The sequence below is a fragment of the Kryptolebias marmoratus genome, linkage group LG23 (assembly GCF_001649575.2).
Source record: "Kryptolebias marmoratus isolate JLee-2015 linkage group LG23, ASM164957v2, whole genome shotgun sequence".
Classification (NCBI taxonomy): domain Eukaryota; kingdom Metazoa; phylum Chordata; class Actinopteri; order Cyprinodontiformes; family Rivulidae; genus Kryptolebias; species Kryptolebias marmoratus.
In genome coordinates this window covers 7,431,444-7,458,652 of record NC_051452.1, presented here as the reverse complement: position 1 = coordinate 7,458,652, position 27,209 = coordinate 7,431,444, and the positions used below count along the sequence as shown (strand labels likewise).

Sequence of the window (27,209 nt, the reverse complement as noted above, 5' to 3'; positions counted from 1 at the left end):
TGAGACATTCTTAAACCTGCAGCACCACTGGTTAAAAGATTTAGGTGAATTATGAAAATAAACAATAAATTTAATCTTGTGCACCCAGTTCTTGTATTTAAAAATCATGTTGTATAATCATTCCACCGTGGAAAAAAAACGATTCAAATAAACCCAAAGTTAATGTGAAAGTTGTTCCTGTGATGAGTGTATGTGAACTTCTGATCTGAGCTGTACATGCTCCTGAACACAGAGGCAAAGCAAAAATCATTGTGAACTTTGTGGTTCTTCACCAAGGGCCAAGTTGGAGAAGATGCCATCCATCCCCGAGGAGCCTGAAGTTCTGGAAAACGAGTTGGAGAGGAGGACCATGCCGGACTTCGTCAAACCTCTGGCTGACGTGGAAGTGATCGAAGGGAAGGAGGCGGTGCTGAAATGCAAAGTGGAAGGCCTGCCGTACCCGACCATCTCCTGGTACCACAACGGCAAATGCATGGAGAGCAGCGAGGAACGCAAAATGACTCAGTGTAAGAAAATAACAAAACAAGCAAACAGCAGCTAAGCAAAGCCTTTCTTTAGGACTGTAAATAAAAGGTTTGTGTGTGTTCTTCAGACAGGGATGTCCACAGTCTGGTCATCCGGAGCGCATGTCACGCTCACGGTGGCGTCTACAAGGCTGTGATCTCGAACAAAGTGGGCAAATCAGCCTGCTACGCTCATCTCTACGTGACGGGTAAGGATGCATATGTGGAGTTTGGAGCTTTATGTATGAGAACGCAATATTTTCCTAATAATTTATGGTTTTTCCAAACAGATGTAGTTCCCGACCCTCCTGATGGCCCTCCAGTGATTGAGGCCATCACTGGGAAAACTATAACCCTCAGCTGGAAGCTGCCAAAGAGGCTCGACCCTTCATTCAGTGGGTTCACCCCCCCATTCTCTGTTTACAGTTTCATTCTTTGGCGTTTTGTTGTTCAGCTCAAGTTTGTGTTTTTTAAGAATGTTGACAAGCACTATTTATAGCCTGCGTGTCCTAGATACCTCTTTCAGGACTCTTTTTATGTCTCCTGGGACACCACGTCTTGTCAGCTCCGATTTGAAAACAGGAAAAATCGTTTTCTTCGGCTGCCACTCAGACGAGGTAGTCCAACATCTCTGTGTATTTCCAGCTTCCAGCTCCTTGCTGTATGTGGTCCAGCAGCAGCCTCTGGGCTCCATCCAGTGGTCTGTTGTGGCTTCCAACCTGAAGGAGACAAATTACACCGTCACCTCCCTGTCCAAGGGAGTCCGTTACGCTTTCAGAGTCTTAACATCGACTGGGAAGACACTGAGCAAACCATCGGCCTCCACTGATCTGGTCCAGCTGCTGGACAGAGGTACAGAAACTGCACAAGACTTATTCTGCTTTTGTAAAATAATATATTTGAGAAAAGCATGTGACTTTTTTTTTGATCTTTAACTTCTTCAGGGCCATATTTGAGGAAAGCACCTGTTATTTTGGACAAACCTGACATCGTTTACGTGGTGGAGAACCAGCCAGCAAACATCACCATCACACTGAACCATGTGCATGCAGCTGTCACCTGGAAAAGGTTCGTTCCTGTCTTCAAATGACAGATTTCTGGAGCCACAAAACAACAACATGTTACAAAAATAGTCCGGTTTCTAGTCAGAAGCCTGTCTGGGTTTTCCTCAGGAGGGGGGTGGTGTTGGTCAGCAGACCAGGAACATATGAGATGAGCATGCCAGACGACGATCAGCACAGCCTGAGGCTGCAGCGGGTCAGGAGCACTGACGTGGGTCAGCTGGTGGTCATGGCCAGCAACCAGTTCGGCAGCGACCTCTGCACCCTTCAGCTGGCCGTGGCAGGTCAGTTCATGCAGGGACACACCGGGATAAATGTAGCATTTTAGCAAGAAAAGAAAATTTTTGTTCAGGATGTTTCCTGTTCCTTTAAATATTCTTATTTCTCTGCAGTTGCGCCAAAATTTGAAAGCATCATGGAGGACGTGGACGTGCACGTTGGGCAAACGTCTCGTCTGGCTGTTGTGGTCGAAGGGAAACCGGATCCAGACATTCTGTGGTTTAAGGTGTTTTATTCAAGAGAAAACAAACTGTTACACTAATCTAAACTCCAGCTTTTTTTCCACCTTTTGCTGTCGAAAGGCGCAAGGTGTTTTTGCCCGTGTTACTGGACAGGAAGTAACCACTGGTTGCACATCTTAAGCTTTATTTTCCAGGTTTGACCAGAACGGCTACAGCTGAGTCATTTCTCAACGTAAGGGCGATGTGCATTTATTTTATTTTTTTTATCATTCTGGGATTGGTCTGTTCCAGGATGAAATCCTCCTCTCTGAGAGCAGCCACTTCACCTTCGTGTATGACGACCCCGAATACTCCCTCGTTGTCCTGAACGCTCAGCCCGAACACTCTGGAGTGTTCACCTGCACGGCCAAGAACGTGGCGGGCTCCATCTCCTGCAAGGCTGAGCTCACAGTTCACGCAGGTACACGACAATAAAGGCTTAGTCTACACAATGATTATGTTTTTTAAAAAACTGCACCATATGGGTGGATTTTAAACTACAATATGAAACCATCTGTCGCATAAAACTGTCTGCTGGTGCTTCATGCAGAGCAAAAGGAAGCAGCAGAGCCGGTGGAGGACGAGGGGACCATTCTGAGGAAGATGAGGCGTTTGATGGATTACTACGATATCCACAAAGAGATAGGGAGGTGAGTGTGTGCGGCCTCGCAGCCCCTGAGACGCAGCGACGATGCTAATGGCTGTTTGAGCGCTCAGGGTCGAGCCGAGAGAGGTGACGGGGTGGGAGGGGAGAGGAGGGAGGTTGCACCTGCTTAACAACAGCCGACAGAAACGGAGATGAGTCACCGGCCTCGGCGGGGTGAATGCATTAGCCGGCAGATGATTTGTTTTGTTCTGTCTCAGCGGAGACGATGCGTTCGCGGTGAATCGGAGAGCAGAAACAGGCGGACGGCAAAATCTGTTTTTCAGCCATCGAAACGAACAACGGAATGAAACTCGAGATTGATTTCTTCTCCTACACGAAATGGAAAACTACCCAAGGATGAAAGTTAATTATAGATGACAATTTTCATTCTCTTTGCAAAGAAGAATTTCCTGCTAAATTGGAGAAAAAGGGAAGAAAACCAACAGAGATCATCTAAGAAGATAAATCTCTGCTCTGATTCTTCCATATTAACCATCATTTAAAGCATTGCACTGTTTTCTGAACTGATAACTATATCTCATTTAAAAAAATAGAACATCCCTGTCAGACAACAGAACGGATTCCTCAACATTCACCATTCTTGTCACAAAGTCTCATTAATTCTCAATGAAGGGAAACAGTACAAGTGTTTATTTCAGGTTTTCTACCATTAAATGTTTCTATGTTGTCTGGATTTAAGCAGTAGTTTATCCAAATTCAAATATGCATTCTATTATTTCTGCTTTTACCTGAGTAAAGACAACAAATCCGTTTTATTACACATTAGTGGTGTAATGATGCATTTGTATTGAACAGTCACGGTACAAACAGTAAGGGTTTCATGCGTGCAATCAGGGCGCAAATGTTTTTTAAATTGCTTTTTGCTAACGGTAACGACAGAAAAGGAGTAGAGGACAATATTATCTAAAGCACTCTACACCAAAGCAAAGCAAGAAAGGCAAATTAAGATGGCATGGAGACATGTTTGTTTTAAAAAGTTAATTGGGAGTTAAATGAGAGCGACAGGTGCTAATATGGAAAACCCAAAAGGGTCATAATTTGCACGTTTTGAACCGGCATTGCTATAGAAATCCAAAAGTGTCATAAAACTCACACTTTGAAACACCTTTGGTATGGAAAGGTGTTTGAATTGCCTTTGTATGGAAAGCCAAATTGGTGGTAATTTGCACGCTTTGTAAGGTCTGATAAAACTTTAGTATATCAGATATATTGTATCAATGGTTATATCAATGGTTATATTGCAAATATCACGTATAAACTTTTGGGTTTTTTTGTTTTTCTTTTCTGAGGCCCTTCAAACGCATCATGGCTCACTCCGCCTTTGAACAAATGCAACTTGATTTTTGGGATCGGCAGATTTTCCTTGTGGACTCTCTGAAATCTATCATTTGCCTGATGATGTTAGAAACTGAGAAAGATAGAATCAACATTGTCATCTCTGAGAAAACTCAGTTGGAGACAGTTAGCCATGATCATAGGACTGTCCAAGTTCGTCCTCAATGCATAAAGAAGAAATTATTATTGAATAAAAGGGGCAGAGGTTGGTTTTGTTTGTTGGACTTGTTAATTAAATCCACCATTAAATGGTAAATCGGTCACTGTGTTTACTGAATCATCCTGGCTCCTGCATCGCTGTCGATGTTTATTTGGAACTGTAGTCATTAAGCTTCATGTGACATTAGTTGTGGTTCTAATCTGGTCATTTGACACGAGGTCCAATAACATAGTGATTAAAGGAGGATTATACGTATCGAATATCACAACAAAGCTCCAAAATAACACAAGATTAATTCTTGTTTGTGTTGCCCAGCCCTACTCTCTGGTGACTAAATAAACAGTTAAATATGTCTCCAGGTGTTTATTAAGTTGTGTATACAGATATTTTTAAGAATTCACTTTGAAAACAAGGAGCAAATAAAAGAAAACTTTGCTCATTCCTAATCCTTTTATCGAGTTTCCTAAAGAACACAAGCATATAATCTAAAGACGAACAAACAACGAGCGCTGATTGTGTCGTTGTTTGCTTCCACAGGGGAGCTTTCTCCTACGTGAAGAGAGTCACGCTCAAGAAGGAAAAAACTGAATTCGCTGCGAAATTCATTTCTGCTCGGGGGAAGAGGAAAGCCTCGGCCCTCAGAGAGATGGACCTGCTGTCGGAGCTGGACGACGAGAGGATTCTTTACTTTCACGACGCCTTTGAGAAGAAGAACGTGGTGGTGCTCATTACGGAGTTGTATCCTTTCACTTTTATTGGACATTTTGCATTTTAAGTTTTGTTTTTTAGCAGGACGGTTTTGTAGAACTGCAATCCTGAACGCCGGTGTGCTTCGGTATTGATCCTAATGTCTTCTGCGATGCCCTGCAGGCACGAACGAAGCAGCTTCTCCTCTCTGACTCACTGCTGCTCACTGGAATTAGCAAAAGATAGCCCGTGTGGGAGTTTTGCTCATTTATAATTTATTTCTCATGCGCCTACCGCTTGGGATATGCAGTCAAGTCTCTGCTCTTTTTTAAAAAAAATTTTTCCCTCAACTGTTGTGTGAAGATGTCACGAGGAGCTGCTGGATAGAATGGCCAAGAAGACGGCGGTCATGGAAGTGGAGGTTCGTGTGCTTCTGCTCGTCGCACTGCGCCGATACTGTACATTATGTAACAAAGCTGGAGAGTTTATCCCCCATTTCTTACATTTCAGATACGCAGTTGTGTTCAGCAGATTTTGGAGGGCCTTCGTTATCTTCACCAAAAAAGTATAGCTCACCTTGATATGAAGGTATCCCTGAGTCTCACCTCTTGGAGTGCTGCTTCGTGAGACATTCCTTTTACTTTGCATACGTTATTTTTCAGCCTGAAAACATCTTGATGGCAAATCCGGAGAGTGACCGTGTCCGTATCTGTGATTTTGGAAACTCTATAAAGCTGGATGCTTCGGAGGAGTCCTACTGCAAATATGGCACGCCGGAGTACGTTGCGCCAGAGATCGTTAACCAGACTCCTGTTTCCACAGCAACAGACATATGGTAGGCCACCTGTTCCCTGGCATGGAGCATCGACTCCACACTGCAGGAGTTATTGTGTATAAGCTACAGATCCGAGGTATTTTTTTCTGAAATACCTATTTAACTCACTGTCATGTTTACCTACAGGGCTGTCGGTGTCATCACTTACCTTTGGTATGTTGTTAAGCTTTTCAGTTGAGCATTTTGTCATAAAATAGGTATACTTCTGCATTAAGGATTGGAAAAAAACGTGATTCTTTTTATTCTAGTCTTACTGGGGTGTCTCCTTTTGCTGGTGAGAATGACAGAGCCACCGCCCTAAACATCCGTAACTACAACGTGGCGTTTGAGGAAAGCATGTTTTCAGACCTCTGCAAAGAAGCCAAAGGATTTGTCATCAAGCTTTTGGTGGTGGACAGGCTGTACGCACCATGTAGTTCTAATCATAGCTTTAGAGAGTCTGATCTGTTTGATTTCCCTCCTCTAATGCATCATTTCTCCTCTCCTAGGAGGCCTAGTGCCATCGAATGCCTTCGTCATCCTTGGTTCAAGGTCAGCAATTAGTCAGAAAATCCATCCACCTGTGTATATATTTATATTCTCACTAAGGCTAATGATATTCACCCTATTTGCCTTGCAGTCACCAACAAATAAGAGCATCAGCACAGCGATGCTGAAAGAGGTTCTTTCCAGAAGGCGCTGGCAGGTAAACTGTGTGGATGAGACTGTTTGACATGAAAGCAATGTTTGTAAAAAGCCCGGAGTTTGAAGGAATGCACATCAGCTGCTGCCCTGTAGGTTAAAGTTTTAAACTAAGATGTTGCACAATCAGTTAGTGCTCTAAGTACTACCTGGTGGTGAATCTCAGCTACTACCACACCAAATTCTAGCTCAATGTCTGTAAAATGACTGAGTTACGGCAGTTTTTGTGTTTGCTAAGGTCAGTCATGTTAAATTCAACCTTATGACACATAATTTGCCACAAAGACAGCTTAGTGCAACAAAAATGTGCCTGTAATAAAAACATCCAGTGTCATACATCCAGCATACACAATACATTGCCCATGCTTACATAAGGATGTGAAATAATCTCCTTGTTGTTGTGTGTTCGTTCTTTGCAGCGCTCTCTTATCGGCTACAAATCCAAGATGGTAATGAGGTCCATCCCAGAGCTCCTGAATGACTCATCCAGCCATGTCTCCATTGCCGTGGCCCGGCATTTAAAAGAAGGCTCCCCGCCTCCCTCGTCCTCATCTGACTCAGACGCAGATGTGGACGAGCTTCCCTTTATTCCTATGCCCCTATCCATGGTCTTCTCTGGCTCCAGAGTCTCCCTTAATGAGATCCCAGGGGATGAAGGAGTCAGATGGCCAACTGTCGTTGATAATGGGAGGAAAAAGGACAACGCGAATGAAGCGGGCGCTACGGGAGCGGCTGGTAAAAGTCTAACAGATGAAACTTCAAATGAGGAGACTTTAGGGAGGACAAAACAGGACGCTCTCAAAAAGGAGTCAAGTGTTGAGTCTGACGAATCGCAGTCGAGAGCCAGGCGAGCGACCATGAGGAGAGGCAGCTCTGCTGATTCAGCGCTGCTCCTCCACGTTGACTCCGAAGCTGGAAGTGCGAAAGAGGACTCGGAGGCGAGTACCAAGAGCCTGAAAAAGGCTGTTTCCATGGAGCTGCCAAACCGCAGCCCAAGCCCCGGAGCTGCAAAGTTGAGCCAGGAGGAATATGCCCTAAAACTGGAGCTGATGAGGCAGCGGCTGCTCCGGGGGGGAAACATCGATAAAAAGATGAGTGGCCTGCGGGGGCCCTTGTTTGAGACACTTGGCATGGGTGACGAGAGACAGACGGGGTCTCTGGATCGAAACTTGAGGAGATCCAGGGCAGGGCCATCAACGCTCACCCGAGCAGCGTCCTCTGAGAGTTCCGGGGAGGACACACCAAAGACCAAAGTTTTCTGTAAAAGCGTCTCCTTCACTCAGGGGGATTCTGAGCCCATGCCCCTGCACCGTAGGTTTGGAGCCCCCTTAGAGATCCCGTCTGCCTGCGAGGTAAGCGTGGAGGAGAAGAAGCTTCAGGAGGCAACCTCGATGTCCGCACTGATAGAACAAACAACACTGGAATCTTTATCTTCTTCACCAAGAGAGAAAACCTCCATAGTATTCCCAGCAGGAGATAAACTGGACCAACAGCACAAAAAGAACAATGTGGAAGAACATGAGGTCATCGACCAAAGGACCAAAACTCAACTAGAAAGAACTGATCAAACTCCTGTAATTGTAATCGAAGAGGATGATGGAGAGAGGAAAGACAATCGGATGTTAGAGATAAATGAAAACAAAATTAAGGAGCACAGTGAAGCTGCAGCCAAAGCAAATGAGAGGAAATCTATCGATGCATCTTCATTACCCGAACATCCAGCAGTTTTTGCCAAAGTTGCAACTGGAAACGGATCTGCTGCTTCTGTTTCCTCTTCGAACGCCGACCTTCCCACCATCCCCCGCCGTCCAGTGCTCAGAACAGACATCAAAGACATCGATTCGGAGGAGGTCTTTGAAGCCAGGTTTAAGAAGCGGGAGTCGTCTTTGACCCGTGGCCTCCGCAAGCTGACCCGAAACAAATCGGAGGAGAAATCGCCCGCATTAAGCCGCAAGGTGGTTGACGGGGGCGAGGAGATTTACAGGCCAGGACCGGGAGGGGCACCGCTTGAAATGGTATCCAAAGGGCTACCGGAGAAATCTAAGTCTGTTCAAGATTTAAGAGAAGTAGATCAGGAACCATGCTTCGGTCTGATAGGGAGGTTCTCTCTGCGGGCCAGGAGGTCCACTGAGAAGAAGGGGGAGAAGCAACTTGGTGTTCAGGAAACAGCTGGAAGTAAGAGGGTTTCATGGGCTGTTGGTCGCAGTAAGTCTCTGGATACGGCGGAGCTGAATAATGCTGGGACACGAAGGCAGGCGGAAGAAAGGGAGCAAACAAAAGCTGAGGAGTCTTCGGTTTCTGCAATGAGGCGCAGATTTGAGTCTAAAGTGGCGGGAATCTCTGCCAAAATCAGGAGTCAGTCGGAGGAGAGGAAGGCTAAACATGCGAGGGGGAGTCAGAAAGACTTGGCTCAAAAAGATCTCAGCAAGGTCTCAGAATCTCCCGTGCTGGCAATGCGTCAGAGGTTCGAGAACAAAATGTCGGAAATATCCACAAAAATACGCAGTCAGTCCGAGGAGAGAAAAACGGACGCGGAGGGTAAAAGCACACCCCTGTTTGCTCGACACCGTCACTCACAGTCCGAGGGACGCGGACTCAAAGAAATGGGCATCCCCGAGAACCAGCTGGCAAAACAAACCGGTGGCGCAGCCTCGAAGGAATCTATTGAATCCACCTCCAGCATGCAGTCGGACCGAGCCTCGGAGAGCGACCGACGCTCACGGTGGGACCGGTGGGGCTTGACCAGGGCAAAGAGGGACAAGACTCCCGCTCAGTCCGATTTACCTGCAGACGAAGGCTCGACGAGAGGCCAACAGTTTGTCCGCTCCGCTTCAGATTTCGCTCCGGTGTTCCACATCAAACTGAAAGACCACGTCCTGTTAGAGGGGGAATCCGTGACCCTGAGCTGCCTCCCAGCCGCCAGCCCGCACCCCAAAATCACATGGATGAAAGGTAACTTGAGCTCCGGCAGCGACAGATCTGTAAAACTCCGGAGAACATCACCTTGAGTTTGCGTACACTTGCAGATCGGAAACCACTGGAGGTGGCGGACGACAGGATCAAGCTAATGTCCCACCCAGATGGCAGACAGCTGGTTATGATCCAGAAGTCCTTCCACAGGGATGCAGGAGTGTACGAATGTGTAGCTGCCAACCCCATCGCTACTATCACCACCTCCTGTACGCTTTCCATTGCTTGTAAGTAGTTTATTTTCCCCCCCAAGGCTATAAAATGAAGAATTCAGGAATTGTAATAATTATGCACCAATTTGCGAATAACACCAGAGGAAGAACTGCTCATTTGCATTTCAAAGACGTAGTCATTTTTCTGATGTCACATTTATTGAATTTTAATTGCATCAGGACTGATGTGAATACTAATACAAATGAAAGGAAAATTAATGACAACCGATTAACTTTACAGTAGATTAACTTAATGGGTTTTGAGCTTTTCTCATATTCATCATCTATTAGGGCCAAATTATGTTTCCTTTGCTATTTTAGGCGTGATAATTGAAAATAGCTGCAGCTAAGACAATGATAAAAGAAATGCCTACATTTTGACCTATAAACCGTATAGGAAGCACGAAGAAGAACCAAGATCAAAAGAAGTGCTGCCAGTGGCTCGTTACGGTCACCATGGTGACCACACACCTGCATCTGTCACTCCCTGACGCAGACAGAAATGAATACTGAAAAAAAAGGCTCAAACAAACAGCGGCTGTGTGAAAACTAGAAGTCAGCGGCAGAAGACTGATGGTCACACGTCTGCAGTGTTTTAAGTTGGAGATAGTGGTTAAAACGGAGTTAAACTATAACTAAATATGCAAAAAGCAATGGGTAAAAGAAGACAAAACTGCCTACATGTTGATGTGTAATTTGTATAAGTATCAAAAAGAGTTGTAGGTGTAAGAGGAGTTTGATTTGAACATTTCAGACAGCTCAAAAGTTCATGACATCATTGCTCTGAGGTAAATGTTCTGAGGAAAAATCTGTAAAAACCATCAAACCTAAACTGAGATTGCTTAAAAACCATGGAAGATATTAAAATGCCAGGTCAGACGTGTAAAGTCCAACTTCTTGTGACCAGTTTAAACTTTTTACGATGTTTCTACTGTTAAGTATGTCTGAGCTGCAGATCTCCAAACAGGGCTGAGTTTTCTTATTTGTGTCGCCAAAATCCCATTGATCTCCATTGTTTGTTTCTTGAAGGTTTTTTTTTTTTTGGTGCTAATTTTGTCAAAGTTGTGCAACGTAATGCTACCAAATATCATAGCACACTATTACCAATTGAGCTGAATGTTTTAGTGTAGACTTTACATAATTTTTTGTTTGTTTTCTTAAAAAACTGTGAGATTAGAGACAAATTTTAACAGAACAGATGTTTCAACTCTTTTGCATCTTTGAACAGCAAGTACCTAATTTGTCATTCTTCCAACTTCCGTCGTCCCGCTCGGCTGCTCCAGCTGTTCCCAAACGACCGGGGACCCCTGAAGTGGCTCAGACCTACAACAACACGGCTCTGGTGCTGTGGAAGCCAGCGGACACCAAGTCCCCGTGCAGCTACTCTCTGGAAAGGAAAACAGAAGGTGAGCGAAGTCGGGACAACATATCTGGGGTGTAATTGTTTTCGAGCTGGTTTCCCTTCCTGTCTTGTTGTCACTGTGATGCAGAATGAAGCAGAAGCCTTCAAGAGAATAAACGTTTTTGCTGCTTTTTGAGCTTTTTATGCGACTCATCGCCTCATAATGTGCTGGTTAGAAATGCATCCACAGAATGTGCTGCAGGTTGTTGAGCCTTTCTGGACTTGACGTCTCACTTATTTACCAGAAAGCTCTAATGTAGGTTAAGAAGCTTACAAATTTATATTTTAATTTCATTTTTTTCTCCCCCACCTTGCCTGTATAAAAAAATAAGATGCTTATGTTTGGAAACTCATAGGAAATGTCTTATGAGTTTCCAAACAGCACCATCTAGTGTTCAATGTTTTAACTACAAGATGTTTTTTAGTCAAAGCAGCTACTTTATGATTGGCTCATAAAGCTTTCTGTAACTTGATCTTTTCTCCTTTTCCTGCAGGTGATTCTCACTGGGTGACTGTTGCCACTGGAATAGCCGACTGCTACTACAATGTGATGGAGCTGCCAGCAGGCGGCTCCTTCAGGTTCAGAGTGTCCTGCGTCAACAAGGCCGGCCAGGGTCCATACAGCAGCTGCTCTGCTCCGGTCAACCTGGACTCTGCAGGTGAACACAGAGGAGGAAGCTGTTTATGGAAATAATAAGAATAATCAAGGTTTGCCTTATTTCCAGCAGAGAGCTCCAGCCAAAAAACAAAAACTGAGCACTCAGTATCAGTATCTTGTTTAAAAACATTAAAACTAACATTCCTTTAGGGATGCAGCTCTCCTGCAATCTAAAATGTCATGATATCTGTTGGTGCTCAGAATATGAGTTGGGATGACACTAAGCTACTACCACACCAACTTTTAGCTCAATATCTGTATATTTGACTGAGTTGTAGTCGTTTTTGCGGTTGCTAAAGTTGATTAATTGTGGTGGCCATCTTGAGTTGGGCTGACTCTAAAAGTTATTCAGTGTTAGATGCACATCCACATCCAGCTGAAATAATAACCGGTTTGGAGTCAGAGTAAGAAAAGTTGAAAGAACGCTGGACTAATAATCCGAATGATGAATATAAATGTATTTGTCCCACAGCTGGAGGAGCTTCACCTGCAGTTGCTGTTGTAAAGACAGTCCCAGCCCCTCCTGAACCAGTGATTGTCCCTCAGCTCAAACCAGTCCAGGACAAGGACACCAGAACAGCGTCCAGTGTCTCCTCTTTTGGGGTCACGCCCTCCTCTACATCGTTTGAAACCCCTCCAGCACCTACTGAGGACGCTCAAAAACTGAGCGCCACGGTGAAAACCTCTCCATCCTTTATCGTCCCCAAACCTCAGAGTCCAGTGAACGTGGTGACCCCGATGACCCAGAGCCCACCCCCTCTTGTCATCCCGCCTTCCACCCCGACGAAACCCACCGTGGCCTCGGTGCCCACCTACATCCCCACAATCGCTGCCACTGCTCGCGTGGCTCCGACTCCCGTGTCCTTCTCCCCGCCAGTGCTCCAGACGTCCAGCCTGAGCCCCATCGGAGAGGGACCGAGTACTCCTACCAGAGGAACCCCATCGGGACGCACAACCCCCTCCACTGCTCTACGACAGGGGGTCCCACAGAAACCATACACTTTCCTGGATGAGAAAGCCAGGTAAGATTGTCTCTGCTAGGAATCTTAAATGAATTAAACCAACGCATAGATAAACTATATTGTTTTAAACTTATTGCTCTTTTGGTTAAATCTGCAGCCGTAGAAATGTTCAAAATAAATTGTTCAGTTTCCAGTGAATTCCCATAACTTCTCTTGGAAAGTTTCCAGAAATTTACAGAAAAATTTGCAGCCCTAGTTGTTATTTGAACTATCTGCTTTTTTAAATTTATTTTAAGTTACAAAACCAGTTCCGTGTCCTTTCTTCAGGGGTCGATTCGGAGTGATTCGTGAGTGCCGGGAAAACGCGACGGGTAAAATCTACATGGCAAAGATCATTCCCTACAGTCCGGAGACGAAGCAGGACGTGCTGAAGGAGTACGAGGTCCTGAAGTCCCTTCATGACGAAATGATCATGTCTCTGCACGAGGCCTACGTCACCCCGCGGTACCTGGTCCTGGTGGCGGAGTACTGCACCGGCAAAGAGCTGCTCCACAGCCTCGCAGACAGGTAGGACGACGGAGCCGTCACCTCACGCTCAGACGCATCGACTCAGGAAAACTGACGGGAATTCTCCTTTTTCCCGCCACTTCAGGTTTCGCTACTCCGAGGACGACGTGGTGGGCTACCTGGTCCAGATCCTTCAGGCTGTGGAGTACCTCCACAACCACCGTGTGCTCCACTTAGACCTGAAGCCCGACAACATCATGGTGACCAACCTCAACGCTGTCAAGATCGTGGACTTCGGCAGCGCTCAGACCTTCAACCCCCTCAACCTGAAACCCCAGAACTCCGGAGCGGGAACGCTGGAGTACATGGGTGAGATCTGATTCCAGGAATTATTCCATTGCTGACTCAACGGCTGAATAATTTTCTTGAAATTTCTTCTTGACAAGCTCCTGAGATGGTAAAAGGTGAAGTTGTTGGTCCTCCTGCTGATATTTGGACTGTTGGAGTTGTCACCTACATCATGTAAGTGTCCCTGCAGGGCTGGACGTGGAATAGTGTTACACTGAGAAATTTCGAGGTTTTTTTTGATGATTTCTGCAGCAATTAGCAGGACTTGTTCATCTTTAGAGGGGAATGTCTTAGGTGTAATTTATGTTAACTCATTCAGAAACACCAGCATCCCTGTAGAGATGGTAAACTGGCCTCTGGAGCAGACTGGTAGCCTGCTGATCCGTGGATCTGTGGAGCCACCTTACATGCCAAAGTTTTACACCAAGATGTTGCAGGATCAGTTTGTGTTAAGACTGTGTGCTTGGGGGGACTCTCAGCTACTACCACACCAAATTTGAGCTCAACATCTGTAAAAATGACTGAGCTACAGGCTTCTTTGTGTTTGCGAAGGTTGGCTGAGAGTTTGGTTATGATCCATCCTCCGGTTCGGCACACAGACACGGGCAAATGAAAGATCATTGATTCATTTTTATGTTTGTTTAAATTTGGGTTAAAACTCTTTAAAAACACGTTTGCTTGCGTCTTCTTCCAGGCTCAGCGGCCGACTGCCCTTCGAAGATAAAAACCCTCAAAAAGTTGAATCTAAAATCCTGATGGCCAAGTTCGACCCGTCGAAGCTGTTCCCAAACGTTTCCCAAAGTGCCTCCGCCTTCCTCAAGAAGATGTTGAGCAGCTACCCATGGTGAACGCTAACATTAACTGATAATTATGATGAATTTGAGGCAGATGCTGATTTTAAACCCGTCTGGTTTTGGTTTTCAGGGCCCGTCCCACGACACGTGACTGCTTCGCGCACGCCTGGCTGCAGGACTCCTACCTGATGAAGCTCAGGAGGCAGACCCTCACCTTCACCTCCAGCCGCCTCAAAGAGCTGCTGGTGGAGCAGCAGAGCCGCCGCGCAGAGGGCGCCACCAAGCACAAGGTGCTCCTGCGCACCTACCAGGGCTCGGCCCAATCCCCGTCGCCTGGGACCGCGCCGCACGCTTCCACCCCGAAGTGACCGCAGCAGCAGACACGGCTTTTTAGATCAAAACAAATGCTCTTCTGTGAAAGATGTCAGCCTCAGGCGCCGCTGGGAGCGCCACATGGGACTCCGCGGCGTTATTTTTGGGACAACTCGTCTGGATTCTAGGAAGAATTCGAAACACGGACAATGGATTCACTGAGGCGAAGTTTGCTGTGAAACCAGTGACACACAGGAAGTAGTTACGTTTGCTCCTGATTGCACATCGTCGGTTCTGAAAATGCACATTTGTGTTTGTTTTCTGCACGGTCGGCCCGGAGCGTCACGCTTAATGTCACGTCAAAACTTCTGTTGCAGTTCGGAATGGTTCAAAGCTGCTAATCTGGTTTTTGCATTTAGCCACACTTTTAAAACTCTTCTCAGAAACGTGTTTAATTTGTTTTTTTTTTTCCATGTTAATTTATTTGCATGTGTGTGCGAGCACCCTGGAGGAGAAGAGGGGGGTAAAAAAAAAAAAAAAAATTAAGTGTTTGTGATTGATGTTGAGTCGAATTCTTTCTGTCTTGTCCCGTGGTCAATCCTCAAACCTGGCTCCAAGTAGAAGTATGAAAAGCAGCTCACGATGTCGGTTTCCTCCAACCTGCTGCTCCGTCGCCGTAGTTTGTCAGTGTTACGCATCGGACCGGGTGGCTGAAATCGTCCGATCGGCGCCTCAGATCGAAAATCGGCTCACAACATCCGGACGTCCAAGTACAAGTCCTTGTAAAACCAGACTGTCTTGTAACAGTGTTCCCTTTTTTTGTATGAATTTGTAAATGTACCAATTTGCGGTGTTTATATGTGGAAAATGATGAATAATGTTTTTATGAAATAGTATGTAATAAAGTATTGATACATTTGGGAATAGTAAACTGTTGATTTATCCTTGAATCCTGGAGGAATTTAAACAGTTTGAGGGGAATTCAATGATGTTTTAACACTTGTGGCTAAAAGTTTTTAGTTTAAGCTTCAGTTTACTTCCTTGCTTTGCTTAAATAAGCAAAGCAATGCCAGATACGGACATTTATTTGGGGCTTTTAAGGATTTATTTGAACCAGAGTGGAAGTATTATATTATATATGTTCAGTCATTTTTTTAAAACAATAACTGAGTGCACAAGTTTAAATTTGTGATGTATTTTCTGTAATCCACACAGTCAAAATGACACATACAGGCTTAAACGTATAAATATAAACACAAAATGTTTCAAAGACATTTAAAGCAATTAAAGTGTCAGGGATTACTCTCAGCTACTACCACACCAAACCTCAGCTCAACATCTGCACAACTGACTTGAGTTAGAGCCAATTCTGCGTTAGCTGTGGCGGCCATCTTGAATCAGGCTGGCACCAAAAATTAATCAGCTGTAGGTGACGACTTCCTGAGTTATTTTAGATAGTTAAACCTGGATTTTTACAATAAATAACAAACATACTCACAAGTGACCTCAATGAGACGATTCTTTTTATAATGAAGTTAAATACTATAATACTACAAGTTTATTAATTTACTTAAATAATTTTTAAAAGTTGCCTCAACAATCAAAAAAACCATAAAAACTCCTAATATACAAACTAATATATTGGTTCAGTCATTGAGTCATTAGGAGCAGAAGCTTTATTGTGAAATGAAGCACCAGAATAAGGTGTTTAATTACTCAAATAAATGTATGAATGTCTAATTTTAAACAAAACTTGAATATTGTTTTTGTTTAATGCAAAACATTCCAAAACGACCTGGGCTATAAGTGTAATAGTGTGTGGTGTATGTTAATACTGAACACTTGTCCCAAACAAATAAACAATAAATAAAATGAACGTTAAAGACTAGTTTTATTTTTTTAATTTTTTTAAGTTTATAGCTGAAGTACTGCTTTTGCGCGACGCTCCCTAAAGCCCTGGCAGTTTCAAGGGGCCCACACTGGGCGTTTCTTTGCTCCTACTTTAAAAAAAAAAAAGTTTTGCTTTTCAGTTTGTTTTACCAGCAGCTGTCACTAAACAACAACAGAAGTGACCCACGTTTTTATGTTTTATATATTTTTTTAAATTAAAGTGTTTACGTCGAGAAAAGGCCCCAACCGTTGGCTCAAGTTCCTGACTTTGCGTTGCTATCTTTAGTTTACGTAACTTACGTAGCCGCCGTAAAACCACACACTCGATCGGTAAATTGCAGTTTTGCCCACATCTTGGAGCTTTTATGTGTCGTGCTTTGATAAATAAGTTTATTTAAGCGGGGTGAAGGGAGTATTTTCCAGTGAAAATGAGCGCGGCGGAACTTTTGAGCAACTTTTGCTCAAGCTAGCTTAAGGGACCGTCGCGTAATGCGTCGCCCCGTCGAGGCGGAGCGTGTCTCGCGGCCCCTTTCTCTCCCTGCGCCACTTTAAGCGAAAGGGGGAAGCCTTGAAACCTCCATGTTTGTATCTTGAAATTGCGAGTTGGAGGGGAGCACCATATTGAATCAAAGTTGCCAACTCCTTGACAGATGTCGGAGAACTTTCGCCCTCCGAGCGGCTTTCCGAGCGAGCGAGGGCAGTAGCCGGGGGGTCGCGGGCGGCGAAAATGGACGCGCTGTGAGAGGGCGACCCGTCGCGGCGTTTTCCGGTTTCGCCTCCGTGCGCGGTGTTGAAGAAAAAAAAAAGAAAAAAAAAGTTCATGCGGCGCCAAGAAGAAGAAGAAGAGTTCTGAAAGCGTGAGTTCGGCTCTTTTCTGGACCAGACCCGGGTGTGATGGATAACCCGTCCTCGGTGATCACCCAAGTCAGCCGGGATGAGGAGGGCGGCAAGGCGGCGGGAGAGCGGGGTGAGTGTCCGGGGGAAAGTTCTCCTCCGCGGGGCAGGAGAGAAAAAGTTTCTGCGGCTCCGCTCCGAGTCCCGAGCTCGGAGCTTTCAGGCTGTAATCAGCTTACGACACATTTCAGACTATTCTGCATTGATAAATACTCCTATAAACAAAGAAAAACGAGATAAAAGTGTTTGTTGTCAGCCTGTCGCCGCGGCCCTTCGGCCTCTGAGAAAAGGAGGAAATGACGTGACTTGCAGCCGCAACAGGCCGCTGATTTTCGGTCCATTTTTTCCATTTTTAGCAGCAAAAACGTCAATATTTTCACTCTTTATGAAGCCCAAACACCTGGGCATGCTTTTAATCCACCGAGAGTTTATTCACATGCAGCTGGATTCACCATAAACTGCTTATTTCTGCTAATTTAACTCAAAATAAAAGCAAAAGCAGTAAAAGTCAGGATGAGTTTGGACTCCTGCAACACAAACCTTCAAGGAAAACCACATTTTTTCATTTGTTATTGATTAATTTTATAGTCATGGTTCAATTTCTCCACTTAAAGTGATCACATTTTTAATTATTCTGATTATTTTCTTGCTTTTGAGGTTTGTTTACATTTCAGCTACAATCTGATAGATGTGTTTTAATCATTATTTACAAATAAAATTGGTTATAAAGTGTAAATTCGGGGTAATTCTGTTATGTTTAAAGAGAGGCTGATCTCAGTTTGTGATATCGGCCATGTCTGTGCAGTAGCAGCTGCTACAGCCGGCCTGCGCAGAGGAGGTTTGTGTTTTCTGCAGCGTTTGTGCGTCTTTGTGTTCGAGGTTAGTCAAAAAGCAGCGAACAGATTCGGATGAAATCTTTGGGAGTCGTTGAGGTTTTTACACAGAGAAGAAATGATTGAATTCTGGTGGCGATCGGGATCACAGTTCGGCCCCTGCAGTTTCTTAACGAGCCTCTGTGCGCGCTCTCCGAATGGTCTTGTTTATATTTGTTTATACGAGTCCAAGTTCTTCTAAAAGGGTTGTTAAACGGATATATGTGACCCGTTCAGAGTCACAGTGAGGAATATTTAAATATCTGACTTATTCTCCGTTTCAGGAGCTTCGAAATGATCCATAGTTTGTTGAAATTTGGTGATTTTATCACCTTGAAAACCTGATTTTTACTGGTCTGGAACGGCGTCATCAGTAACTCCAACGCTTCAAACGTTACACGAAGGGATTTCCTGTTGCTTCTGAGTAAATATATTAGTATTACGAGAGCTGACAGACGTTTCTTTGGTTCGTTTGGCGCATTTTTATATAAAAGTTGATAAAAATAAGCAGTAAATCAGCGCGGCGGGGCGTTTCTGGTCCTGGTCCTGGAGGTCCACCGTCCTGCAGGTTTCTCTGCTCCTCAGCAGGTCCTCAGGTTCTGCAGAAGTTTGTTGATCACTCAGTCAGAGAAACATCTAAACCCTGCAGGACGGTGGACCTCCAGGACCAGGATCTGGACTTCGCTGACCTGCAGGAACAACCAGAGTGACCGAAAATGGGTGGAAACGGTGAAGATGGCGGTCTAGGAGCGAGCGCCGCCAACGCGCTTTGTCCCGTTTATTTCTTCCCGACGGTCGTCTTCTCTGAGGTCCTGATGCGTCCACCTGAGCAGACTCCAGCCGGCCTAACGACGGTCAAACACGAGGCTCCGGCTTCCACGTGGCTTCCTTTGTTTACATTGAGCGCGTACCTGCGTTTCAGAACTGCATATCAGAAACATCTGCTGGAGTAAACTCCTTCAAACTGCTCCGTCCCACAGAGTTAAGGGTTTTATTTTTGATTTTAGGAGGACCTTTTTAACATATAAGTACAAATATTATCCCACTTTAATAAACAAACATAAACTAAATAAAATAAATAACAAAATAAATAAACCCCTGAAGTAATTCGCAATAAAATCTTTTGATTTTCTGTTTTTCATTTTATTTTCCTAATTTGTTTTTTTAAAGTAAGTTTAAATTTAATATATGTATAATATATTACACAATAAGGCTGTATATAGTTAATAATCTCTTTTTTTTAAAACATAAACATGATTTAAATCTATTTTTGTCTGATTCAGAGAATTCCCATACAGTTTAATGTAAAAATAAATGAACAAAAAAAACAATGTTTATACTTTATTTTCTTGTTTGGCTTCTGACAGAATGATCTGATTGGTAAAATAATAATAATACAACATTTTAATGCAAGAAGAATTTGTCTGCAGTTGACTTACAGATTAAAATTGTGAATTTTTATTTCTTTTTTTGTTGATCTTATTACATAATTTAATTATTCTTATAGAAATGTTAATTTTAATCATTAAATTAGAAAATTAAATGGTAACATGTTAATCATAATCACTTTTCGGGCGTGACACTTGTCTAAAATCAGGTTTATTAACGTGTTTAAGTCACTTTTTGCACAAACGTTCTTCATGTTTTAATCAGGCGTCCCTCTAAAATGATGACAATAAAAAAGGGATGAACAGTAATCAAAACAACCCAAAGTTTGTTTGTTTTAAAGTTAAAGTGTTTTGGCATCATGATGCTGGTTATTAACCCCCCCCCCTCTGTAATCCCCCTGAAGTCAGGACTCCTGGGAAAGTGCGTCCTTATCAGGGCCGCCGTGCACGATCCAGGTTACTGAGTAATCCCGCCATCCGTCCGTCACAACCCGACAACGCTGACATTCATGACCGGGCTGGAGGTGAAAGAAAAAGAAGAAGAAGAAGAAAAAAACCGCGGCGCGTGTTTTGGCAATAAAAGATCAGGTGAAACCCGAGCGGGCGTTCAGGTGGCGCTCCGTGTTTTCTCACGTCCGGGTCGGAGCACGGATTATGAGCCTCAAGGAGCCGAGGGTCGACTCCGTTTCCGTCTCGTAAAACCAGGAGGAATTCTGCCCTCTGACCCCGGTGTTGTCAGGCGGCGTTCCCTGACGTTCGGCGATGTTTTCTGCTTTAAAAGCGTCGCTCAAGATGACGACGGATTAATGGCAGCCTGCTCTGTGTTTTAAAGGGTTAGCGCCTAAATTAAACTGTTAAAAAAAGGCCTCAAAACCACTTTTTAATTGAGTTTTACTGGAGATCAGATAAACCTTTATGTTCAGCAGGAAATCTGGAACATATTGAGTTTTTATGTATATATTTGGTTGTTTCAGCTCGTTCGGATCAAGTCTGAATGTTTTTAATTTCTTTATTAAAGCCTTTTAGCTGCTTCAGATCTTCTCTTTAAAGTCAAATTCCTTTAAATAAATCTGATTTATTTATTTATTTATTTATTTTACAGCGACAGCACAACAAAACGAAAGCTGTCATTTCATCTGTTTTTTTGTTTGTTTGTTTTAGGGCGTTTCTGTTGTTAGAAATGACAGAATCACGGCCAAAATATTTGTTTTGTCAGTAAAGCACAGCTGCTGGAGAGGCAGAGGCCGTCGGGAATGTGATTATTGATGAGAGGACAACATTGACGAGCTTCGGGAAGCCCTCTGAGACAACGATCTGATAAAAGGAAAGCGTTTCGTCACGGGCGCGTGATGTTCTGACATGACGGCGCAGCGTTTGAATTATTCGATTTTCATCAGAGTCTTAACGATTGGCTTGTGTTTTCGGGCTGTTTGTACGAAGGACGGCTCGTGCCTTCAGGAGCGGACCTCAAGGTTAAAGTTCACCAAACAGAGTCAGGAAAGAAAGGCCGGATGAGAAGGAATCGTCTTCTCTCTAAAAAAAAAAGCAGCACAACTTATCAACCTCTGGAACAACAGATGAGTCACGCCGCCGTGTTTGGCTAAAAAAAACAAAAAAAACAGCTTATCATTACAGTCATTTCCAACCAGCTGTGAAGCACGGCAGTGGAGGGGTGATGATCTGGGCTTGTTTTGCAGTCATCGAGTCGACCGTGAGCTCCTCTGTGTACTCATTCGGAAAGGTTGCACGGTTGATATTTTGCCATAACGAGCACCGCATGCCAATGGTCCGGCACGGCAGCGGAGGGGTGATGATCTGGGCTTGTTCAGCAGTCATTAAGTCGACCATGTGTACCTATTTGGAAAGGTTGCAGGTGAATATTAACAATGTTTCGCCTTAACAAGCACCTCATGCCAATGGTCCGGCACGGCAGCGGCGGGGTGATGATCTGGGCTTGTTCAGCAGCGGCTTATTCCTCTTTTCTTGACGCTCAGGCCAAACCGGGTCGTTTTTAACCAAGACGATGGACCCGAACGTCCAAAAAATCCGCGACTAAATGGCCGAAAAGTCGAAGACGGCGCCGCCTGGGTCCAGGCCTGAACCCGACAGCTGAAGTTCTGTGGGAGGACCTTCTGGAAGCCGATTAGAAAACCACACTGAGCCGAAGAAAGGTTTCTGACGGCGACGTGAGGAACTGATACCGTCGTAGCTGCGAGCGTCTGACATGTCGACTCTGCAGATGAGTTTCTAAGACATAACACGAGAGGTTTTATTTACTCTATTTTACAACCAGATTTAGTCTTATTTCCTGATACGTAAAACTTTCTTTTTCACCTGGACACCAGTCCACCTGTTTATCCTCCCGTTCGGTTTTTAAATTCAGTATTTTTCTGCTTTCTTTACACTCAAAAGAAACAGCAGCTTTTATATTTTTTTACACATGAAACATTGAGTTTTATTAGAGGCCGTGTGAGCTTTAACACTTTGACTAGATCTTAAATTAAAAAAAAGAAAGAGATTTCTCTCTTTAAATGGCTCCGAGGAGCCTTTTATTAGACGAACGTCTGCATATTTAAAAACATTTACAGCTTTTTCACACTTCTTCGGTTTGCTCTGTGCTTAAAGTGGCTTCACGCCGCAAAGGAACCTTTTTAAAACATAGTCTAAGAATTCAAATTTGATCCTAAACTGTAATAATAATAATGTTATCAGTTCGCTGTAAACTCACGTTCCTCTCGCTCCTTTCTTCATCCTCGGCCATCACGACGCTCACAACGCCCTCGGAGACCTTTAGCTTTTAGTTCACTACCATCAAATCCACTTTTAGGACATGGGGGTCCATCTGATGGGGGTTTATCGTCATCTCGACAGGATGTTTACTTTCTCTTGCAGAAAACGTGTAAAAACCAAAGAAAAGTCGGTCAGGATGTTATGGATTAGGTGATTAACAGGAGGCCTTATTAGCAAGTCTCCTTTGGCGTTTGATTGTTGACTTTCCGGTGGTTTGACACGTGCACGCCGTTATTTTAAAGACGTGCGGACGAAGGCTGGTTGGTAATCTGGTCATAAGAAAAACCGACGTATCCAAAAATAACCAAACTCTTGGATGTGGGCAAAAAAAAAAGGTCCAACTCTGGTTATGTTTGTGTGAGAAGAGAGCACTTCCTGTACACTCTTCTTCTGCTGCCAGTCCTGCAGATAAAGTACGGTTCAGATCATTTAGAAAGGTATAAAATTCTCTAAATTTCATGCAATAAGAAGATAACATTCTGAGCCGTTGTAGGCAAACCCTGGTGGAAAATGGCCGACTGCTTCCCAGTGAGCCGTCAGAAACATGATCAAATCTGAATCATTATGTAAAAGGACCTTTTTTAGAATATTATTTGTCTCCATTTTGCAGAACATGAACAGTTAGGATCTACGTTTCAGCCTTTTTTATTTTTTACCATCTGCAAACAACTCGAGCATCATATTGTGGACTTTATTTTTGGGCCGGATCGCTGAAGTTTCTTCCACCAACAAGCACCAAGTGAACCTCCTCGAGCCCCAATTGGAAGATGATTTTCCGTTTTTTGGGGGAGGGGGGGATATTCACGAAAAGCCTCATCATCCGGCTCCCCTGGTTTCGTGGAAGATGTTCAGGAAGGCGGTGATATTATGCCTCTGGATTGCACCGGATCCGGCTGCGGCGCATTCCAGCAGCAGCTTCAGCCGCTCTGAGCGAGCCCCCGCTAAAAATATGCGCTCAATTTATTTTTAACGGAAGCCGAGCGGGGCAGGACGTCGGGCGACCGGAACGTGTGTGGATTTTCAGAATAAAGCAACCAACGGAGACTGGAAGATAAATGACTCTAACTGCAGAAACATGAAGGAAAACGAATGAATGAGGTCATATTTTCACACCTAACGCCTGCTTTTGTAAAACTTATCGGCGTGGAGCTTCCCTCGCCGATCCCCGTCTGTTTCCTCTTCCTGTTCGGGCCTGCGAGAGGCCGGCGGAGGGTCACACGGGGTTCGAATCCACAAACGCAGGAGGAGGGGAATGAAAGCTGCGTGCGAGATGGACAACGGGGGTTCGAGCGTTAGTAACTCAGTCACGTCTGGATGGAAAGGGAGCAGAAAGGGACAGAAACAAAGTCTGAAGTGAGGAGCAGCTTTAATTACAGATTCGCAGGAGGAGGAAAAAAAAAGGATTTCAGTCACGGAGATAAACTCGTACGGCTCAAAGTAAACCGAAATTCAGTTCAAAATGCTCCACTTCCTTTTTCAAGACTTCAAACCTGGAATATTTGAAAAATATATTGAAAATTTTAAACTTCTGATGTGGTTATTAAAAGAGATGGCGTGATAAACGAAGCACAAAAATAACTCACGGCCGTTAGAAAAGAGCGATGCTTCCAGGAACGAGACAAAATCTTAACTTTGTCTTACCCCTCGTAACCACCGCGCTTCTGTTCCTGCTTAGTTATTATATGATAACGCAGCGTTTGAATTTAATTTCATTTATTTTACGTTTAAATTTAGACGAATGCTTTAAAAAGTAGGCCATGTTAAATACTTTTTTTTTGGAAATGCAACATTTTTATTAACGACAAACTTAATATCAACTAGAGGCAGGACTGGAAACTGGAAGCTGAAGCTACAACGAGAAGCGCCCCCTGGTGGCTGGCGTCAGTACACTGTTTAAGCCCCGCCCCTTCATGTAAAGGAATAGGACATTTTCCAGACTAAAATATAAAAATACACTTCAGATTATTTTTTTAAAGCTTTTTGTTGATTCGTGTAAGTCTGACCTTTCTGCCTCTCGTTTTTAAAATCCGTTCAGATTCAGTTACTTAAATAAAGCTTTAAGAAAACGTCCTCTGGTCCAGAAAACACAACATGGCTGCACCTAAAAACCGCCACGTTTTGGTTTCAGTTTCGAACAATCAGTGTCGAGGATTTTTACACATTTTGTTGCACTTTTTTCCCGACTAGTGTTCAACATGGAAGCTTTGGTTAGTTGCTATCTGCATTTTCGCCACTAGATGGCTCTGACTCCACCTCGTCGTTGGTGTTTTAAGCTATTTTAGTAAATTTTTGTGTTTTAACGACGCCTCGGAAGAGTCAGAGGAAACATTTGAACAAACTGTTGTCTTCGTTATGAAATAAAAATGTTATATATTTTCTCAAGATGTTTATTTGACTCAGAGAATTGCAAAAAAACAAAAAAAAACATGCTGGTTAGACTTTGTCAGTGTGTTTCTTTGAGCGTTTAAGCGCTCTACAGCCTTAATGTGATAGTTCAGATTTTTTAAAGTGTAGTTTTGTTGAAATGTAACAAACAGAGAATATCTTACCTGCTGTGGATGGTTCCTGGAACTTCATCAATTTGGAGAAATAATTAATTTCTGGTCGGATTGATGAGCTAAAGATCAATCTGTTAGCCCTCGGAGTATGTTTTTACTTTTCATGCTTATATTTTACTGAGTTGAAGGGGATGACTATAAACTGCGTCGTAGAGCAAATGAAGTATTATTTGTGAAGCTAGGATGTTTTTGCTGTTTGTATCTTCGGAGACCATTATAGTGTATTTTTTCTTGATATTTGGTGAAGAATATGTTTCCTGTGTGGTTTATAAAATGCACGATGCAGCAGGAAACACTCAGTAGTAATCGAACAGAATGGCTGAAGGTCCGCACAGGTGCGCAGCTCTCCCCGGTGATACGGCAGAGAATCAAGTCATTCAGCGTTTGCCAACTTCGTCTGAGTAATCGCGGCTGATTTGGCAGGGATCTGCCGCAGCTTTTGTTCTGCTGCTAAAAATAACTCCCGTCAGAAAGCGAGCTGAACTCTGAGCGCGTGTTGGTTTTCATTCACGACTGGATTTTTTTCCTTTTGCTTCCACGTCCGGCGTGCCGCGAGCGCGCAGCTTTGCTCCCCTGCGCCCGGGGGAACCTGAATTGTCAGCTTCATTTCGTTCAGGTTACAGCTCTCATTCCAAGGCCGGTGTCATCAGCATGACATTTGTTTGGGGCTGGAAATGTACTAACACCAAGCGTTAGAAGAATGCGATGCGGAAAGTGGCCGCGCTGCATTCCTTCAGAACTTCTTAAAGTCCTTTAAATGCGGTAAATGAAGCTTTAAAGCGCCGCTCGAGTGGCTGTTTTTGGCTGACATCGGATCAGAGATGGTTACGTAAGAGCTCCTGACAAACACGTGTCTCCAGGAGGCTTGGTGCACAAGATGGCTCAGTGGGAATATGTCAAATCTTAGCTGTGGCGTTAAGAATAAAGGTTTCAAAGACGTGTCGTCCTTACTGTAGGTTCTGTTCTCCTCTGTAGGTTCTTCTCCGTCTCTGTCTTCTAAGAAGCCCCGGAGTGGAGGCCTCTTCTCCAACCTGTTCTGCTGCCTGTGTCGGGACCACCCGGAGCCCCCGCCGGTCAACAACAACGCCCCGCTCTTAGTCGAGGAGAACGGAACCGTCTCCAAGGTGGTTCAGCGAACTGAACGACTCATTTTACCCAATCTGTCCGGCTTAAACAACATGGTTTTGATGGGGTTTTTTTTAGGTCCAAGCGAAGCCGCTGCTGCCTCCAGTGAAGTCAAAAGATGCTGGAAAGATCTGTGTGGTCATAGACCTGGATGAGACGTTAGTTCACAGCTCCTTCAAGGTAAGGGACAAATTCCCTCACTTCAAACGGGTTATCGAGGCGGTCCAGCTGTGTCGAAGTGTGGTAAAACTTTCTTTAAACAGGAATCAAACAAGACAAACGAGCTATAAAGTATAAATTTGTCTCGTGATCGGAAATAGGCTGTCCTTTCCATTGTTTCCAGAGGATTGACCCAGAATGGAGGTGTAAATGGATTCCATTATGAATCTAACAGAAACTTTAATAATACACAGAATGTTTACAAGGAAATGTGAAGCATGGATGCGTCAAAGAAAGATTCAGGTGCTTCTCCAGCCGAACGCCCCAGAATCTGCCGGACTGAAACATGGAGCTCCTGGATACTTCAGGAGAACTCTGTCAACACATCCAACGTCGCTGATGCTGCAAAAACACGACCGTCTTTCAGAGGGAAAGACCCATAACCACGCGCCATCAAAGTTCTTCAAAGAGACTCAACTGAATGAATGTCCTGGGGTTCCTACACCCGGGAGATCTGCCAGGTTTTACCTGCCTGGACATAAACTCTCATATTATACGGTGGAGGAATTTCAAAAGTTCTGAACCCTCGAGGCATTCAGCCAGCTGACGCGTGGATTTTAAGCTTGCGTATCTCAGACCCTCCAGGATTTCGCGATGTTGCGATCGCAACTATTAACGCAAAATCAAGCAAACCCCGCGAAATCGCAACTTTGCCCAAAGCACCGCAACTTTAACCCAATATTTATTGTTTCTAAAGTGATTCGCCACCGTTTCTGCGGTCTAGTCTCTTCTTTGTGGGTTTGTGTAGCGTGGAATACAAAATAAGCCCAAATAACTCAGGAAGAAGACTCGTGACGTCACTTCCTGTTAACATCAGAATGCCGGGAGCGTGCAGGAGCAGCGACCGAAGCCAAAATGTGCGCTAATGCTTCACATTTG

The 27,209-nt window shown here is 44.2% G+C and overlaps 2 protein-coding genes across 8 annotated transcripts in view; both read left to right on the top strand.

Moving 5' to 3' along the window:
- The window catches only part of LOC108242196 (striated muscle enriched protein kinase), a 48,270-nt gene extending 30,954 nt beyond the window's left edge, over positions 1-17,316 (top strand). For all 7 annotated transcript variants that reach the window (XM_037973788.1, XM_025008221.2, XM_037973790.1 and 4 more), the window contains 27 exons: positions 277-506; positions 593-712; positions 794-898; positions 1,149-1,355; positions 1,448-1,571; positions 1,676-1,848; positions 1,957-2,069; positions 2,317-2,485; positions 2,615-2,714; positions 4,764-4,964; positions 5,277-5,334; positions 5,424-5,501; positions 5,576-5,748; positions 5,875-5,901; positions 5,997-6,149; positions 6,237-6,279; positions 6,368-6,433; positions 6,849-9,381; positions 9,456-9,626; positions 10,895-11,017; positions 11,508-11,672; positions 12,144-12,693; positions 12,961-13,200; positions 13,286-13,509; positions 13,587-13,662; positions 14,183-14,332; positions 14,413-17,316. In XM_037973788.1, coding sequence (XP_037829716.1) covers positions 277-506; positions 593-712; positions 794-898; positions 1,149-1,355; positions 1,448-1,571; positions 1,676-1,848; positions 1,957-2,069; positions 2,317-2,485; positions 2,615-2,714; positions 4,764-4,964; positions 5,277-5,334; positions 5,424-5,501; positions 5,576-5,748; positions 5,875-5,901; positions 5,997-6,149; positions 6,237-6,279; positions 6,368-6,433; positions 6,849-9,381; positions 9,456-9,626; positions 10,895-11,017; positions 11,508-11,672; positions 12,144-12,693; positions 12,961-13,200; positions 13,286-13,509; positions 13,587-13,662; positions 14,183-14,332; positions 14,413-14,650 — 6,610 coding nt within the window. In that variant the 3' untranslated portion in view covers positions 14,651-17,316. The remainder of the gene's footprint in view (positions 1-276; positions 507-592; positions 713-793; positions 899-1,148; positions 1,356-1,447; positions 1,572-1,675; positions 1,849-1,956; positions 2,070-2,316; positions 2,486-2,614; positions 2,715-4,763; positions 4,965-5,276; positions 5,335-5,423; positions 5,502-5,575; positions 5,749-5,874; positions 5,902-5,996; positions 6,150-6,236; positions 6,280-6,367; positions 6,434-6,848; positions 9,382-9,455; positions 9,627-10,894; positions 11,018-11,507; positions 11,673-12,143; positions 12,694-12,960; positions 13,201-13,285; positions 13,510-13,586; positions 13,663-14,182; positions 14,333-14,412) is intronic.
- Positions 17,077-27,209, top strand: part of ctdsp1 (CTD (carboxy-terminal domain, RNA polymerase II, polypeptide A) small phosphatase 1) — a 15,656-nt gene continuing 5,523 nt past the window's right edge. Inside the window, exons 1-3 of the mRNA XM_017426935.3 lie at positions 17,077-17,451; positions 25,962-26,110; positions 26,190-26,291. Of these exons, the coding sequence (XP_017282424.1) occupies positions 17,379-17,451; positions 25,962-26,110; positions 26,190-26,291 (324 nt within the window). The 5' untranslated portion in view covers positions 17,077-17,378. The remainder of the gene's footprint in view (positions 17,452-25,961; positions 26,111-26,189; positions 26,292-27,209) is intronic.